The 19107-nt window shown below is 44.4% G+C and overlaps 1 protein-coding gene across 1 annotated transcript; it reads left to right on the top strand.

Moving 5' to 3' along the window:
• Positions 1-928: 928 nt before the first annotated feature.
• MICOS10 (mitochondrial contact site and cristae organizing system subunit 10) lies at positions 929-17409 on the top strand. Its single transcript, XM_065696751.1, has 4 exons — positions 929-1025; positions 13482-13529; positions 14134-14243; positions 17165-17409. The coding sequence occupies exons 1-4, from the start codon at positions 959-961 to the stop codon at positions 17171-17173; spliced, it is 234 nt and encodes a 77-aa protein (XP_065552823.1). The 5' UTR covers positions 929-958; the 3' UTR covers positions 17174-17409.
• The last annotated feature ends 1698 nt before the right edge of the window (positions 17410-19107 follow it).

Here is a 19107-nt window from a genome sequence, read left to right as displayed (position 1 = left end):
CTTTAATTGACTTGTTCAGGAACTTCCAGTTTTATGAAGCAGTAAAGACTCCTCCTCTGCAGCTTGATGACACTGTCAGAAATCAAACCAAATAACTGCAGCTAAAAATTACCTTACCCAGTACAAATGGGGACATTTGTACTTGAAAAACACCCTCTGTTTTTTTCCACAAGGTTTCTAGAAAGTGACTTTCAGAAAAGCCCACACAGCATTTGCAACACAAATTTCATTACAGTGTATTTTAGGCTATTCACACTTACGTTGCTGGTTCTACGATGCTGTAGCACATTTCAGGATGTGCCAGAGACCCATAAATCATTGGGAACCCTTCCCGTAACCCCTTAAGATTAGCATCCTATTGCATGGAGCAGCTTCTTATTTTTACAACTAAACAAGAAGGCATTAGGCCCAGGTTGCTTTTATTTAAGAGGTGATGGGTAGGGATTGGCAGCAGCTGGTTTTTCACACACCTGTACCTCATTTCAGGCCCTAAAGATAAGTTGAGGCAAAGAGGTAAAGGTGTGAGATTTTAGGGGTTGAATGTCCAGTGGGATGGGGCCAACCTGAGACAGATGGGGCCAAAAGTAGGCCCTTACCAAGGATGAAGTGAGAGCCGTGAGGGGAGTTGGTCGGTTAGAGGTGGGCCCAAGCAGGGCAGAGGGGGCTGTCTGAAGACAGGTATCCTGCCTTAGGCTGAGAGGTACGAGGCATAGCAAGGACAAGCGGGAGCCGTGGTTGAAGAGATGTAGCCCACGAAGGGGAAAACAGGCCTTTGGCCCGCGCCCAAGGTCGAGGGCGGCAGCCATCGTGCCCGCCAGCCGGTAACCTTGACAACGGCGGCCCCTGGTAATTCTCGCGAGATCTGGCGCTGCGGCGTTTGCCCGCGCTGGTAGATCTCGCGAGAGTTTCTCGGAGGAGGAGGTGAGGGCACGGCCTGAGGTGGGAGGGGACGGGCAAGATGGCGTCGGAGGGAGAGCTGGGCAGGAAGTGGGACCGGTGTCTGGCGGACTCCGCCGTCAAGCTGGGTAAGGGCGGGGAGGGCAGGGCGGAGGGGGAGGAGCGGTGGCGGCCCGCCGGGCGCCTCGGGACTTTGGGGAGCTGCCGTCTGTGCGGTCCCACGGTGCGACCCGGACGGGCCCTGTGAGGCCCGGTGCTCTCTCGCCACTCCGGGCCCAGCTTGGGTCGGCGTTGTCCTCGGTGCGGCGGGAGGGAGCGGGGCCTGTCCTGCGGCTCCGCTCTCAGCGCAGGGCAGCGCTGCCGCGGGGAGCGGTGCAACGGTGATGAGCAGGCGGCCCCGGGCCTGGCAAGGTGACCTTGGCCGCGGGCACGGACCCCGTTCTGGGCCCGCTCCCATGGCAGCCCCGCGTTCTTCCCCCCCGGCCCGGTCCTGTCTTACCTGCGGTCCGATAGCGGTGGGTCAGTGTTGGCCTCTGGTTGCTCCCGCTGTTGAAGATGAGAGGTTTCCGTGTGTAATGTCGCTCAGCGCTGAGCTCCGCGGCCAGCGGGACGCCTTCTGCCCTGAATGAATGGGCCCCGGGCTGGCATCACCGGGGCCATGAGGGCCGCGACCTTGCCTGCCTTTAGTTGCGCTACGGCAGTGGCTTGGTTTTCAAAACCTGTTTGTGCAGAGCTGCTCACATCACTCAGCGTACGAGGTGGGCTGTGTTTATTAAAAGCAATGCTCTGCGTGACACGCTGATAGCTTTGGCATGTGTTGCTTAGTACAGTGTGCGGAGTTTGACATTGAGAAGCTTTCCGTCCGGTGTCCCAACCCTGCAGAGAGTTGTGTTTTAAGTAGGGGAGCAGTTGTGACAGTTTGCTTAAAGTAGGGCAACAGTTCTCTTGGTTTTCTTGCCTGTTTATTTGTCCCTAAAGTTAGCTCTGTGGTGCTAACAAACGTTTCAGAGCATGTCACTTGGAACTGTGGGCCTTATGAGTGGTTGTGCTTTTCATGTGACAGGCTGGCAAGTCGACTAGACAGAGGTTGTGGCTTTCTGAAATGTGTATATTAAAGCAAATCTTTAAATGCAATGTACAGAGCAAGAAGTGAAGTATCTGACAGAAAAGGATGTGTCCCATGTTGGTGCAGATGTCTCTCTTAGGACCATAAATTATATCTGAGAAATGTGAATGTTTATTTCTTGTTGCTGTAGTGGCTTTATGCTTGAAAGCTGATGAGGAATTCAGGGGGTTTAGTTGCCTAATACTTTTCCATTAGAAAAGCTGTTTAATAGTTTTAAGTAAACTGAAACTTCCATTGTTTATATCAGGCCTTTGAAAAGTGTCAAGTGCTCCAGAGCAGTGTTTTCCCTTATGAAATTCTATTCAGGTTTGTCTGACAAACACATCCAGATCTGTTTATGTTTCCGTAGCATTGGTTGCTTTATCATAAAATATTAAGTATGCCAAATTATAAACAAGAACTTGTTCCATGCTGCAGCTGTACATGAGCATGTAGGAATCCTGTGCATGGGAAGTCTTTCTCAGAGGCTGAAAGATGTGGATGCAGGGTTGATTTCAATGGAGTGTGTGTGGAGCAAGCCTTTCCTGTTAACTTGTTCAGGTTTTCCATCCTAAAGTAGCAGCAAAAGGAAACCTGCTTAGACTTTTCTGCACTGCTCCTTTAGACGAAGATTCCCAGTGTGAGCTTCTCGACGGCATTGGGTAAAGGTCTTAATAAAATTAATGTTTTTCATTAGATTGCTCCAAACCAGCATGAGCTGTAGCTCTTTAGCACTAAACCCATGTGATGGCCTCAAGACACATTTCTTTTCATATGTGAAAGCATTCCTCTGTTTTGTGTGCTTTTATGATTGATCCAGTAGCTGAAGCATCTGTGCTGGTGACCTCCTCCCCTGTATTAACAAATGACTCTATAGGAACTTTGGAAGTCAGAACAACCACAATGTTTCTTCATGCTCCAGTAATTTGCAACTGAAGGTGGTGTGGTGATGGCCTTTAACTGCAAAGTGAGTTGCATTAACACAAACATTGGCTGGAATGATCTCTCTGCTGTTAGTGCTCAGGAAGGATGTAGTACAGGAAGGAAACTACAGCCACCAAAAGGAGAATTCCTACACATAGAATCATAGAATCAAACAGATTAACACAGACTGTTAATTGCATGCTTACAGCACCAACTTTCTCAGTCTGTCTTGGTGGAAATGAGTGTTTGCAGGGACTTCAAAAGCCTGTGTGGTTGTGGTGATTGTTTTTGTAATATTACTGCAAATTTTGCTGAAGTTCTAATAAACTATCCAGGGCAGTTGTTATACTGGAAATAAAGAAAATAAACTCTTTTTACTTGAGAATATTGTTGCTTATTATGTGGGATAAAGAAGTTTACCAAATCCTTGCTTCTTACTCTCTACAACTGCCTGACAGGAGGTTGTAGTGAGGTGGGGTCAGTCTCTTTTCCCAAGGAACAAGTGACTGGACAAGCGGAAATGGCCTCAAGCTGCCCCAGGGAAGGTTTAGCTGGAGATGAGGAACAGTTCCTTCCCCAGAGGGTGCTCAGGCATTAGAACAGGCTGCCCAGGGCAGGGCTGGAGTCACTGTCCCTGCAAGTGTTCACACACCATGTAGATGAGGCCCTCAGTGCCATGGGTTAGTGGTGGCCTTGGCAGTGCTAGACTAAAGGTTGGACTTGATGATCTTGAAGGGCTTTTCCAACCTTATTAATTCTATGATTCTGTTTGTAGGACTGTTCCTTTTAGTGGCTGCAGTTTCCTTCCTGTACGTTCATTACTTCCTTCCTGAGCGCTAATACCAGCCAGTGGCTGGGGAAAGACAAACATTGTCATCAGTCCTGTGTTTTCACGTTCCAGACCCTGTAAACAGAGGAAAGCACTGAGTTTCTGATGCCTTGCACACGTGACAGTTCTCCAGTGTCTGAGAACTGTAGAGACAGGTAACTCCTGTGGATTAATTTGAGGGCTGGAGGGACATGGGAAACAGGAGAGTGAGAAAGGGAAGTAGTGGCTCTCAGCATGACATTATTAGCCCCCTAGTATGTTGTTTAAAGACTAGCTGGTGGTTTTGCAGCCTGTCCTATATTGTGTGAGTCTGTCTGGCTTACCACTACCCTTTGGTAAGCCAGTGTGTTTGTAGTTATGCTCTGCTGTTTTAGTTGGAGATGGAGCTCCCAGAAGAAACTTGGTCTCCTGCCACTAAAATGTCCAAACTACATATTTATCTTGTAATACATCTTTTGAAATGCTGTATTATTTTTGACCTCTTGAGCGCTACCTGTATCCATGTTGTAATTTGGTATTAAACCTCTTTTTCCTGTTAGTTCAAAACAGAATGTGTTGTCAGGCGTTGGTAAGATGGTATTTCAGTTCAAAGAGTAAAGTGCTGTAAGCCCACATAAAACACTGAAACATTGTTCAGTGGAGTTTATGTGCTCACCTCTCTTTTGCTAGGGTTGATGTTTATTTGGTTTTCTATGATGAGGATGGGGTTAGATATTTTATTCCCCTTCCCTTTCTTTCCCTGTATTTCCCGTTCCTTTAAATAATTTAACTTTCTGTTCCATCTTTTCTTCCTGATAGGGCTTTTCTTACCCATCAAAAAAGTTGCTCGGTTTATGTGTGGGGAAGGAGAATCTAACCATAGTGGCTTTCTTTTTCTTCCCAGCTTGCAAAGCTTTATAAGCTCCTGTGTCTTTTCCAACCTTCGCAACCATTTCTTTCCCTTTATTAGATGAGTTCTGCAGTGGAGGGACAGGAAGTAAATAGTGTTGTGGTCTTCTTCCATCCTACCAGCTCCAAACCCTGGCTAAAGATTTTGTTTGTTTAACTTACTGGTCTTTCATGCCTGTTTCTTTGGAAAGACTGTTAGTCATGAGGGACTGGCAGAGTTGTTTTTTCTCTGCAAGGCTATGCTTTTGGACAAACCATTGTTATATGCCGTTTCCAGTAAACGGGGAGGCAATAGTGGTGCTATTGACATGCTGGAGGGGAAGGGATGTCATGCAGAGGGACCTTGACATGCTTAAGAGGTGGCCAGTGCCAGCCTCTTGGAGTTCAGCAAAGTGCAAGCTCCTGCACCTGGGTTGAGGCAGTCCTAGGCACAGCTACGGGTTGGGAGGAGGAGAGATTCAGAGTAGCCTGAGGAGAAGGACTTGGGGGTGTTGGTCACTGGGAAACTGAGCAAGATCCTTCCTCAGTGTGTGCTTGAGCCCAGAACCCTGCTGTGTGCTGGGCTGCATCCCCAGAGCATGATCAGCAGGTTGAGGGAAATGATCCTGCACCTCTGCTCTGCTCTTGTGACACTCCACTTGCAGCACTGTGTGCAGTGCTGGTGTCCCTGACAGTAAAAGGACATAGAGCTGCTGGAGCGAGTCCAGAGGAGGCCATGCGGATGATCATGGGCTGCTGTACTTCCCGTATGAAGACAGGCTGAGAACACTGGGGCTGTTGAGCCTTGAAAAGATAAGCTGCATGGAGACCTCAGAGCAGCTTCCAGGGTCTGAAGGGGGCTACAAGGATGCTGGAGAGGGACTCTTCATCAGGAACTGTAGTGATAGGACAAGGGGTGATGGGTTCAAACTGAAACAGGGAAAGTTCAGGTTGGAGATAAGGCAGAAGCTCTTCCCTGTGAGGGTGCTGAGGCGCTGGCCCAGGGTGCCCAGAGAAGCTTTGGCTGCCCCATCCCTGGCAGTGTTCAAGGCCAGGTTGGACACAGGGGCTTGGGGCAAGCTGCTCTAGTGGAAGGTGGCAGGGGTTTGGAAGTGAATGAGCTTTAATGTCCCTTCCAACACAGACCAGTCTGGGATTCATTAATAAACGGTGTATGTGTAAGGGGAGGGAGCTTTGTGTGCTTGTGTGTGTTGGTTTGTTTTGAAACTGTAGTAGTGAGTTGAATGCTAATTTACCTGACATTGAAAGGTAATCATAGGCAAGCTATTCCCTTCTTGCCTTGTGTGTTAAGTTGTGCTGAAGTTCTTTGTTCTTTTTTTCTGTTTCAGCAATGAAATGTTTTGATGTATGTCTGTGACTGACCAAAATCCAGGCTGGAAGCTTGTAAATAACCCAGTGTAGGGATGTTCATTTTCCTCTAATCCTCTGTTTTGACATCTGAAAACACTTCTAATTTCCACTTAATAGGAATTTTGTAAGAGAAAAGGGCACTTTCAGCTCTCCTGCAAACTGCTACATGATTTCTTCAAGTTTGCATCATCTGGGCTGCTTCAGTGGCTGCTTCTCTTAATGAGAGTGGTGTTACTGTATTGTTTGTGTCATTCCACAGATTGACTGTTTCAGAAGGAACCATTGTATGGATTGCACTGTCAGTATTTTTAAATAATCCTTCCCATGGTTATGAATAGGATCAAGTCAGTCCATGTAATGATAAAGCTTGATTATACTTCCTGAACACTGGATTAGACTTTCTCTAAATATACAAAAATCCTGAAATTCTTTGTTTGAAGTGATTTGAGGAGTATTTTTGCTTGGTGATTGTAATGTGGCTGTTCAGTCTTACCTACCAGGTCAAAAGAGCGTGTTCTTCATTTGGGATTTTCTCTCTAATAATGGAGAACACAACTGTTATATGAACACACAACTGCATTGTGATGTGTGCTGTTTGTAACCTCAAGTTATTTTCCTCTGTTGTACATGAGACAATCCAATCCCAAGATCCAGTTTTACTAGTCTGATCTTGCAGCAGCCCAAGTAGTGTAAATATTAACTGCTTATGGCTTAGCCTGTGTGGGCAGGCAATGCAGCCAACAAGATGATGTTTGATTTGGAAAAGGTGGTTAAATGCTGTTGTGAGAACAGGCATTTAGTCAAAATCCAGCGGCAATATTTAGTTATGTTGTTTGTAGACTTCTGAGTGCAATGACCGTCTACAAATTGGGGGCTTATTATATTATTTTGGAGGAAAAAGATGGGGAATCTTTAGGAATCCAGGCCTCTCCTCTGTTGACTGCATTGCATCCTGCTGTTCTCTGGGCTGCCTGTCCCTTGGCGTCAGGGAGCTCTGCCCTGCCTGTGTGTGCCCTTGCACACTGTGAGCAGCACTGGGGGAAGCCTTACTCAACGCTTGCTTCAGCCTGCTCTTGGCAGCACTTATGGTGTGCTACAACACCTGAGAGATCTGTGATATCTACCTGATAGTACGGCCATTTGTAACACAGCCTATGTAAGATCATCTGTGCTGTGAATGAATCCAAGGTGCACTGCTTCCTCCTTCTCTGCACTAGTGCATTGACAAGATGTCACCTGGGCTTTCTTTGGGAGGTGGCATGCAGTGACATGGTCCAGGGGAAGGGGGCTCTGAAGTAATGTCCTAAACCACTTGTTTGGTCCTTGATAGCGGCAGGTGGAAACAACTCTTTAAGTCAGAGTTCTCTGGGAAAATTCTTTCAGGGCTGTTGGCACATCCTTGATGATAACAAATAGAGATTTGAGAAGGATCAGAGGCTGCTTTCTGTAGCGATTCTGCTAGTGAAGTGCTATCATAAGGCTTCTTGCTCCAAACTGCCTCTTTCTTCACTGGGCCAGTAGACGTCAGTACTGGTCAACCTACACTGGATGGGTGTGAAGAAGGGTGATTGCCAACCCTCAGAGTTAGGCTTTCAGAAGCCCTGCATGTGAATATGTTTACTCCAGCTAAACTTTTATTTTTAGCAGTGCTGTTGCTTCCATTAATGCAATATTTTCTTACAGTAAGACAAGGTAAAGGTTTCTGTCAGAGGTGTATTTTCCATATAATAAGTATCTTGCTGATTTCTTATATGTGTGCTTCTAAAGCAAGTGCTACCCAGATTTGTCTAAAAGCTTGATGCGAGATCCTTTGTTGCACGGTCTGTTCAGAGTCACTTCCACTCTTTTCCCCTTCCCCTCTTTAAAGAAGGAGAAAATGCTCTGCCCTCTCACCAGCTCATTCACTGGTGTGAGGATGGGAAGTTCCTGGTCCACTACAGGACTACCACTGTGATTGCTTGGAGGTGCTAACAGGGATACTTCCATCTGCAGAAGTGCTGATGTCTATCTCAGTTTAGCCTCTGGGCGGTGGGTGACCTGCAGCTGTGCTTAAGGGTGGAAGGCAGCTCTTGGAAGCATGTCAGGATCTTTATATTATAAAGGCATTTGGGTACTTGTAATTCGGTGTTACTACAGTTGAATGCTAGAAGAAAACAGCACACTCTTCCCTCCCTCTTCCTCGAGTACTTGGTGTATAGTTTCATGATGTTTTCTTCTAGTGTCCTCGCTCATTTTTTCTCTTTGCTACATAAGCACTCCACACAATGGGGGAGATGAGAATGAAAGCTTCAGAGTTGGAGTCTGAAGAAAATCTTGATTCCTGCCATGGAAGACCTTGCTAAGAATCTGCTTAACATTAGTTCCCTCTGTGAAGAAGCGATTTAATGGTCTCAGGTTTCTGACCAGTGCATGAAGAAGGGTCTGCTCCCTGCTTCTGCGAAACAAATATCCATGTATCTTGACAGAGTGGGATTGGAGGGCAAAGGATGGGACACTGCTTGCCTTCTTTGTTTCGAAGATCCTGACTTACTGTGGATGTTCCCTTACCTAAAGCAAATTTTAGTGCTGGACTGAGCTGATACTCGTTTGAAACTTCCAGTGCATCAGGCCCATGGGTGAGTTCTGCTGTTGGACCTTGAAGCTATTGCTGTCGCTGTCTCCAGAGAGAAACTAACAGAGATTGGCACGTTTTCTTGATCCTAATAGAAACTCTCTTCCTAGCTGGGAAGAAATCTCTGTTGGGGCAAGTCGATGACCTACTTTAGAGAGTCTTGTCTGTACAGGGTAGTTGCTGTTTTCTTAGAACAAGACACCATATTCCAGGAGCTCTTTCTTCATTTTAGCTCAGTAATTTAGTTCTTTTACTTGTCAAATAAGAGAATGTGAAGGGGAGGAGGCTGCAGCTCTATTTTGTACTGGTGTGTAAGGAATGGCAGAGGAAAAGAAGAGGGTTTTTTTTTTTATCATCAGATTAAGTAATTGCAAGACTTCCAGTGCTATAGTAACAGCAACACTAAGGTAACAGCCAGATGTCAGTGAGCACATTTGAATCCTTCTATTTTAATCCTTCTGTTTTAAGTTTCAAGCTGTTGAAGAAAAGTGTAAAATTCTTTAATCTGGAGAGGGCTTGGGGGACCTTATGGCTCAATACAACAGCCTGACAGGAGGTTGTAGTGAGGAGGGATCAGTCTCTTCTTTCAAGGAACAAGTGACAGGACAAGAAGAAATGGCCTCAAGCTGCACTAGAGGAGGTTTAGATGGAGATGAGGAACAGTTCCTTCCTCAGAGGGTGCTCAGGCATTGGAACAGGCTGCCCAGGGCAGGGCTGTAGTCACCGTCCCTGCAAGTGTTCACACACGGTGTAGATGAGGCCCTCAGTGCCATGGGTTAGTGGTAGCCTTGGCAGTGCTGGGGTAAAGGTTGGACTTGACTTAAAGGTCTTTTCCAACCTGCTCAATTCTATGTATCTAGGTGTTGCAGCCTCACTAGCTGCTTCAGCCTGTAGCTGCTTGGGTACCCTAGGAAGCAACTGTGTAGTAGCACTGTTGGGGGGGACCGTTAATTACATTTATAGAAGAAGCTTTTCCCAGATGTTCTTGGGGACAGGAGCCCGTCTTGAAGATTTGTGTTTCTCTCTGAGACACTTTGATGTCCTGTTGGGTCTGTGGCACGTGCTCTCTGTGTGCTGGGTTGATTTGAGGTGCTGTGACATTTTTCTTGGAAGGTGTATAAGCCAGGAATGAAGAAGTTTTGGAGACTGGGCTTAGTGCCTAATCCCCATTCCATGTGGCTGTGCTGGTCCACACAGCCGGGACACTTACTGGAGAGCAGGAGTAAGATGTCCATAGAGCCATCCTGTCCCATGTTGACACTGAGTTGAAGCTGGGGTGATAGATGTGGGGTGGAAGAGGCTGTTTTTCTAGTTAAACATTTTAAACTGTCATAGGAGGTGAAGAATGAGTTGTACTCTTTCCTGTGGCCTATTTCTCCAAAGAGTCTCTCATGCAAAAAGAAATGTGCCCTGCATGGATCAAGCCCGTTGCTTCTCTATGTGCGTTTGTTTTTATTGTAAGATAAACCTTTCATGTTTTATTGTTCTGAAGTTAAAGCCTGGCCTAGAGGTGCTGATCCTTAGTAGAAACAGCTGCAGACTGAGTGTCCCCTGCTCAGGTGGGAGGCTCTTTGAAGCAACATGTTGCCTCTTTTAGAGGAAATTGAGCATGTGAGAACTTAAACCTGTAAAAGCCATCAACAGCTCTGCCATTGTTTATCTCTGGTGTAACTTTATATAGAATTAAAGTGAAATGCCTCATTCTGCTTCCAAAATTAGATGGTTTTAGCTCCCTCCTGGTCCTGGAGACACAGGAAATGACCGCCTAACCACAAATACTTTCTAGTGGAATGAAGATGAGTGACAAAGTGTCCACAGAAATGGGTTCTTAACCAGACAGGCTAAGATACATGTAACTTCTGGTTTTTTAGGTAAACTCAATGCTTAAACATTAAAAGATCAAATGCTGTGTATGCACTGGCTAGTGTGAGGGGCACAGCTGCGCATTTCTTGGTTGGGTGTTGTGATCCACAGCAGTTTGCAGCACAGACTGTAGCCTGTTCCTCAGGAAGAAAAGGAATGAGCAAAACTGAGGGAAGCTACAGTATGTTTGTGGCTTTGTTTATCAAGTTGCCTTGTACAGAAACAAAAACCCATCAGCTGCCAGATTCTTCTTGCTCTGTAGCATTTAATTACTTAAATCAAAGCCCTGGATATGTACCATCAATCAGCTTCCATGCTCCTCTTCATACTGGGACAGGGTGCAGAGATAGCCTCTAAATTGCAAGAAGAATCCCTTCAGCTTCATTGGTTCCAATAAAAGCTCTCTTAGGGAAGGCAGAATGGGTTTTCTGAACTCAGTCATGCTGGACCACAGCTGTTTTGCAGTGGTGTTGGGTATTGGTGTGGGACAAGTTCTAGGTTTTGGTTTAGGCTCAGGCTGAATTGCAGTTGGCAGAGAGAATAAATTTATCACCTTTAAGAGTATCCTGTAGCTTCTCCCTCAGCCAACAGGAAGCAGCATTGATGGCATCTGTGTGGAGCCCTTACAGATGGAGCTGTAACGGGAGAGAGCATTTGAAGGAGGTGAAAAGAATTTAAGATAATGCCTATTTCTGGAAGAAGCTGGAAAGAAACTGTATTAACTTAATGCTTCCTTAGTGCAGGCTTTTTTTGAAGGCAAGAAAGTAAGCAGTTTACCATCAGGCTGGTAAAAAGAATGTGGGTTTGACTGGGAATGTGGAAAATGTGGTGACATTAGAAACTGCTGGGCTGTGCATGGAGATGATGCAGGATTTGTCATCCTGTAAATCATTTCTTATTGATTAGCTAAACTGTTTGACTTGGCAGAAGGGATCTTTTCCTAGGAGCAGTATCACCATTGCATGGCAGGCCGTCTGAGCTGGGCACTTCAAACAATGCTTAGTGCTGTCTGAACAGAAATTACCTCCACAAAATCCTTTTCGGACCTACAGTTCAACAGCCCAAACCCAAAAGGCAGCAGTCTGTGTATTACAGGAGAAGACTGGCAGAGGGAGCTGGGTCAGAGGGCCAAACAGTTGTCATTTGGATGAATTCTTGAAGATAGTCATTATCCTTAATAGCATAAACATTCTATGAGAGCCAGCACAGCTGTCTTCTAGAAAGGTACTGAAGGAAGGCTCTACATGGAGAGGAACCAGCTCGTAGCAATGATGTGTCTTCCAGTCCGCATCTAAATGCCGGTCAGTGATACAGTGTGAGTAGTTAGCTGCACATGTGAGATGCTTCAAGTGGTGTATCTCTGTCTGAAATGCAGAAAAAGTCTGAAGCTCCAGCCAGACATCCAAGGAACTGAGACTTCCCCTTAGCTGTGCAAATGATTAGAGCTAAAACCTGACCTTCTGTTTCTGAGGTGGCTGGGGGAGTTGTGTCAGGACCACTTGGCAGGCAGAGTGCTCCCCTGCACTTGTGTGTTTTGTAAGCCTACTCGAGAGCTGTAATGACCTGGTAGAGTAGTTACCTCTGTCACACTCAAAAAGCTGTATGAAAATGAAGAGAGTTTTCAAAAGCAACTTGGTTTCCCAGCTCTCAGTAAATGCAGATAGTGAGTCTTAACAGGAGAGTAAATGTGTTTTGTTCTGATCATCTCTTGTCATCTCTGGTGTAATAGTCATGGGTTTATAATCAATGACAAACATGGGGTACTAAGTTAACGTCCTAATAATGCAGGAAGTGTTGTTTCATTTCAAGCTGCTGTTAATGTGCTTCTTGCAAGGAAAAAAGTTTAGAGTAGAAGGAAACATAGGAAAAAAGACCTAGTCCTGTGTGCCAAGAGGGTATTGGATTCTTTGGCATTGTTCTGGCCACATCCCACTTGGTAATGTGTTCAACAGGAGCTGAAATAAGGATCCTGTGCTTCTAGGAATATATGAAAAAGATAATATATCTTTAATTAAACTTCTTATACTTCAGTGAGATTTCTTGTAATGAAGGGAGAGAATTGAAGCCCGTAACAAGATGTGTTTGCTGCAAACCTGAAACTCCTGGGTATCTTTTTCATGAGCGTAGGCATGAGTGATTTATTTCTTTTTCTTTTGTTAAACTTCTGTACTTCTGTCCCTTATCTCAAATTCTTGTCTTTAGTGGATAGAATTAAAGGTAGAATTTAGCCACTGAGCTCCAAGTTTTCCCTGTTCTATTTATTGGGCTGTGAGGGGAGTTTTGCAGACTTGCCTGACTTCTTGCAACAAATCATCAGCTCACCTTCCAAGCAAAGCAAAAGTCAGTTTTAAATACACCAGCTGAGGTTTTTAATGGTGCTGGATGGTTTTCCTTTCCTTTTTTTTTTGAACTGCTGCAGTTATTTCTATATATAGTCTTAAGGATGTGAAAAGTCATTCATTCCTAGTGTGTTTAAATATGCTCTATAATGAATGTTGTGGATGTGAAAGATAAGCAGCCTGGAGCTTTCTTTTGTAAGGTATAGGGTAACACAAAGCATCAAAGTTTTGTTGCCCTCAGGACACACATTGAAGCAGTTAAAGTAGTGAGATAACCGAAATACAATAAGATATCCATCTGCAAAATCTAAAGCTCAAGGACACAATAAGTTTTCGTTTAAGTGTTTCTCATTTGCTGAGAATGAGCCAAATAAATCTTAATTCCACATTGTAGATGGTGACAGAAACTCAGTAACTTTCCCTGGGATGAGTCTGGTTTGGTGCCCAAATCTCTCTGATAATGGTCTATGTTGGGGTACTAATCTGAATTAGCTTCTTACAGTTACTTAAGAAAACAATAATTAGTCTTGCTACTTAGGAACATTTCTGTTTGGTGCTGAACTACAGGTAGTGTGTTATTCCTGAGTTGGAACAAAGAATTCCTTTAAAGAACTAAATCACTTTACCTTTACTTTGCATTATATCTTAGTTCTCACTCTGTGTTTGTTCTTACAGGTGCTGGGTTTGGATTAGGAATTGTTTTCTCAGTCATCTTCTTCAAAAGTAAGTATACTGCAGGAATTTTACTGCCTGGTTCCCTACTTTCTCTTGTAGGTGTGGTTGAAGACCAGTAAATCTTTGAGGCATGTAGAAATCAGCATGCTAAACCAATTCATTATTGGTCATGTCTTTTGAGTCAACATGGAGTTACTTACAGTGTTAACTGTTGTGTAACAAGATTGTTCCATGAGGCACCTCTCTAAGCTCCTACTGTGCTCAGCTCAAATGCTGGAATTGCAGGAAACCCTGAGCCAAATGACTGGAGCCATGTGTCTAGACATCAGTTCATGCCAGGCTTGCCAGGGTTTTAAAACTGGTCTAAATTCTTCTTTAGTTGTGCTTTGATAAGAAAATAGTTTACAGAAATATCTTGTATTGAGAATTCAATGGATTCTGATGAATCTCTCAATGTGATGTCTTACTGTTACTTTCGTTGTTTTGAAGTACTCAGGGTTTTAGCTGATTATAGAACTTGAAAATGCCTAATATGCCTCTTCCCAGTGACATATTCTTTCTTGGTGCTTATTTAACAACTCTGTCATTGTCATGTGAAATAAATAGCTTTTCTTGACTTGGACTTTTCCTCTCTGCTTGCCTTCCCCCACAGGAAGGACATGGCCTATCGCTTTTGGGTCAGGGATGGGGTTAGGAATGGCTTATTCCAATTGTCAACATGACTTCCAGTCTCCATATCTTCTCCATGGTAAATTTGTAAAAGTAAGTATCAGTACTAGTTACTATTAGCTAGTAATTGTTTTAATTTAGGATGGTACATTTAGACACCATTGAAATAGACATTCCTCTGCCTTTCCCGAAAGAGCACTAGGAAGGAAAACCTTGTGTTGCCAAAGCTGGGCAGTTCCGCTCTCTTTAGTAATGTTTAATATCTGGTGTGTTTAGCACTAAACTTACTGGACTGAATACGTAGACTTGGTTTAACAGACCCTGCAGATAGGTTTGCCCACAACCTGAAAACCACTATAATAACAATAAGAAAGCTGAAAAACTAAACTAGTGGTAAGATTTTTGTCTTCAGAGTTAGAAAGAGACTAGCTAGGAAGAAACTGAAAGTTATGTCAGGTAGATCTGCCTGTGGAAGCAGATCAGGGATCTTTTGGAGTATTTTTTTGGTTGGTTGCTTTTTTGGTTGGGGTTTTTGGAGTTTTTCAACATGAAAATAATACTCTTATGTAAGTTTTGTGTCTTGTTTGGCTGGAATCTAATAATTAGTCTGACGAAACTGTACACTTTAAGTAGTTTGGAAGAGGATCATTTAGATGAGCTTAGTTTTGTCACTGACCATGCCAAGAGAAAATACTTAAAACTAGATTAATGAGCAGGAACCACTTGTTCACTCACAAACTGCCTGCAGTGCACTAAGCCCACAGTCTGACTCCATTCATATTGCTTTTATTTCTTCACATGTAAAAGTTGGGGCTGTTTTTATGGTAATTCATCATGGTGGTGTCTGAGCAGAAAAAAAAGGTGTGCATGCTTTGGATCCACAAAGCTATAGACTGCTGAAAGGACTTCAGTGATAGCACTGCAGAAGCATCCACCAGGACACATTTAGAGTCACTTTAGCACTTCAGAAGGTACTGAGGTAGTTCTCCCAGGAGCTTCTCATGGCAAGTACACAGAAGTGCATAAAGTGCTTGCGTGCCTGATGAAAGAATCCTGAATGTGGTGTTCCCCTTATTCCTGATGCATCTACAGCTGGAAGTTGAGTTCAGTCCCTTTCAGATTTACTGGCAGATGAGCTTTTGCCAGCCCTCTGCAGCCCTACCACACATACCTGCCAGACAGACATTCAGCTGTTAAGAAAGGGAAGTGGTAACAAGATTCTTGACCAACTTCTTCAGGATAAAATATTGTAGATAGCAGTATAGAGAAACGGTGACTTAGATGCAGCAGCTACAACACTGCAGCTCCAGCCCAGAATGGAAATCATGTGCAGCACCCTGCTGGCCAGATTTGCTAACATTAAAATGTGTTAGCTTTCCACACCATCCTGAGGGTATGCCTTCAATTCACATCTCCAAAAAGAAGCTGGAGTGACTTGTCTGTGGCTTCATGTGAATGGTAAATGCCCTGCAAGCATTATTCATTCAAGGATGCTTGTTACTAGGGATGTTGAGCAACAGAAAACTGACTTTGGGGTCAGCCCAGTAAGGGATTTTGTTTGGATTAAGGACTAAGCTGTGTGCTGGAGCAAGGGTGGTCCTTTGAAGCATGAGGTAATTGAAAGTACACTTCAGAGAAGCAGCACAGCTGCCTGCATGGCACAGGACTAGACAAATACTTTCCAGTGCACTGTCTCCACTGGCTTTCTCTGGCACAGAGAGGCTGAACATACAGAGAGGGAGGTCGTGGATGAAACCATCTAATGGTTAATGCTGTTAATCCTCTCCAAAATGTCGTGTCATGGATAATGGCTCTGGGGTTATTATAACAAAATTATTTCATTTCTGTTGGTTAGGAACATGGAAAATATTGTTGCATTATCACTCATCTGTTTTTTTTCTTAGAAAATACAGTAATACAGTTATAACTGAACTCTGTAGAACTTCCTTTACAAAATGGAGTCCTGCTTAAATGTTAACTTGTCACAATGTGAGATTTCTGCAAGAAACTCTGTTATTGAGAGAGAAATGTAACATGGATTAATTTGAACCAAATTGTTTCTGGTTTTCTGAGCCTGTCAAGTTCATAGGATCATTCAACTTGGAAAGGGCTTCAAGGAGGTCATCTACTCTGACCTCAAGGCAGGGTCAGCTCTGAGGTCAGACCAGGTTACCTGGGGCTTTATTCAGTCTGGATTCTTAATTCTTCAGGCTCAAGTTCTTAATTCAGAATCCTAAGTGAGAGCAGAGGACCTTCAGGAGATTACAGAGTGACTTTGGAGCTGTTGTAACTGTAACTTGGATAATCATGTTGCCCATTCTTTGGGTTAGTAATTTGATCATGAAACTCACCAATGCAAGAGCCGTTCATCTAGACCAAGACCCTGCTTAAATGCAGACAAGTCTTCATTTGTGGGCATAAGATTCTGAGGGCTTTTCAAGTAATTTGCTCAAGTGGATTCCACTGTGATTTCAGCTGAATTTAAAATCAACCTCTAGCAATTATTTGGAGGCTGAGAATTACGAGGCCTCTATTTCCTTGCAGAATGGGAAGTATCATGGTTTTCAGGTTATTTAGCCTGTATTATTTATCACCCCAAATCCACAAGCCTGTGCTTTGGTGCGGTGTGGGTTACATTGATGTGCAAGATATACGGTCTGGCAGATGAAGCCTTTCCTTATGCCCTTTGCGGCTTTGATTTCTCTCTGGTTTCTATTCAGTCTGTGAATAGTTACCTTGCACAATAATGTTGGGGTTTCTTGAAGTACCCATTTGATCAGAATAGGGAGTTATGTGCATGAAAACATGCTTTGGTATGAAAATGGCTTAGTGCTTAAGCCATTATAGCTGCTTAACTTCTCCATGCTCAACTTCTCAATCTAGTCAAAGATGAAAATGTTAGCCTACCTTCTGGAAACGTTTCGGAGCCAAGTGGCTTGCTTTACATCGAGCAGCACCTTCCATGTAAGGAACCCAAATGGCTTTTTAATAATATAAGCCTTCTTGCTTTACAGGAACAGTGACTAATGACTAAGACTATCCCAGTGGGAAGGAAGGAGAAATCAATGATTATTCCTCAGGAATACTTGAAGTGCCCCTGGAATAAGCCAACATTCTTCAGTAACGATCACCAGTAACTCTTTATACTCCAACAAACTGTTTCTGTACATGAAACAAAGTTCTGTTGCTTGTTTTGTATCGTGTCTGCAACGTGCAAGGAAGAGCTCTTCTGGGAAATAAATAAAACAAAAATGCCTTCTCTGGTGTGTTGACTTTGTATGTGAGTGAGCGAGAGAATGGAAGGAGAGACCTTCAGTGTGAGTACCTAGCAGCTGTGCCCACATGGGTAAAAGCCACTGCGAGAGCTCTTCAGAGGAGACAGCCGTCGTATGTTCCTCTCCACTCTTGAAAGACAGCCCCCATCTAACATAGAGTTCAAAGCAGCATTCCCACCTCATAAATCACCCACCAGACCCCTGCTGCTTGTGCTGGTGTTTGGAGAGGAATATAAATACTCCTATGTCCTGTTTGTACAGTTGCCCTTTAAAACTGGAGTTTTGGCCAAAGAGGCAGAAACCAAAAGGGCAAGTCCTGTGCAACTGCAGCTAACCAGTGCTGTGTGCTGGAGCTCTGAGTCATGGAGTGACCCAGGTTTGAAACTTCCCAGGATAGTGGGTGAATTAAACAGCTGCACTTTGCCATCTGGCTCTTACCTTTTAGCTTGATTGTTTTTTCACCCCTCTTCTGTGGGAGAACACAGGGGTTTCAGTGTCTGGGAATGGGTCACAGCTATTTAAAGCTCTCTATTACCTCGGCAAGTCACTGGTCCAAGTGTTCCCCTCTACTTTACATTTACTCTAGTCCTTGTAATTGTCAGCATGTTGTCTGCTGCTCTTCTCCTGACATGGTTGTCTTCACTGCTGCTTTACTCAGCACTATTGTCTGGCTATTGAGGTGAACCCTTTTTCTTCATCCCATGCTTGCTATGTGTTGTCTGCATAGCGCTTGATGTAAATGCATGTCTGCTGAGATAGGATGGTGTATATATGGATATAGAGCTTTCTGTTACTGAAAACCTGCTGTGCTGGATGGTGAGTGCTGGCAAATGGGAAAGTGACCAAGAAAATGTCTCTCCAGAAAGGAAAACACAATGGAAAACAAGTTGTGCAATATTTGTGTTTGCTTTAACCGTGCCGAAAATGGAAGGGGATGGACTGAGGGGCAGTGTGCTGAGTTCAGAGAGCCTGAGAAGCTCCTCGTCTTCCTCAGCAGTGGGGCTGAGATTTGGTGCAGGTGCCACAGCAGTCCTGCCCCACCACATCCCCCTGGGGCTGGTATGTGGATCTCGAGCACTGAAGAACCATGTTGAGCTGTGCCCAGAGTCAACAGGAGCTGAAGAGCTTGCCTAGAGCAATGGACTTGTGAAATTAAATAGCTTTAATGCCAGAGCAGCATTAAAGACTGTCAAAGCATGATACCATCCAGGACCATTGCTTGAGCATGTCCTTGTTTTTCCACCTCCTCCCTTGCCGGACTGCATTCATCAGTCAGGTCAAAACAGCTTATTGGAAACAGGATCTCTTTGCTTTCTTCCCAATTTGGAATCATTTTATCTGGCCCCAATTTTTAATTTGAGCTATGTACTTTGGAGTCATAGCTCCTCTGTGGTTTGGAAAGTGTTTTTATTGAGTTCTCTGTGTGTGTGTGCTGCGCAGTCTGGGTTCAGATGGAGAGAAGACCATCAACCTGGGTAAGAAACAGGAGAACCAAAAGCAATGCTGAATGTAACAACTGCCAAAGTGCACAAAAAGCTTTAGCTTAATGCTGTGTCATTTGGGCCATGATGTTGGGTTCTGGATTTTTTTAGTGTCCTTGGTAATGCTTTGTTCTGCCCTGGTGTGAGCTGCTTCAGTTCAAATCGAACACTTGGTTCTGGGGCTCCCAGCACAAGAGGGAC

The sequence above is a fragment of the Lathamus discolor genome, chromosome 16 (genome assembly GCF_037157495.1).
Source record: "Lathamus discolor isolate bLatDis1 chromosome 16, bLatDis1.hap1, whole genome shotgun sequence".
NCBI classification, from domain to species: Eukaryota; Metazoa; Chordata; class Aves; order Psittaciformes; family Psittacidae; genus Lathamus; species Lathamus discolor.
Note: the sequence above shows the minus strand (reverse complement) of the source record. Positions and strands in the feature narration are given on the sequence as shown.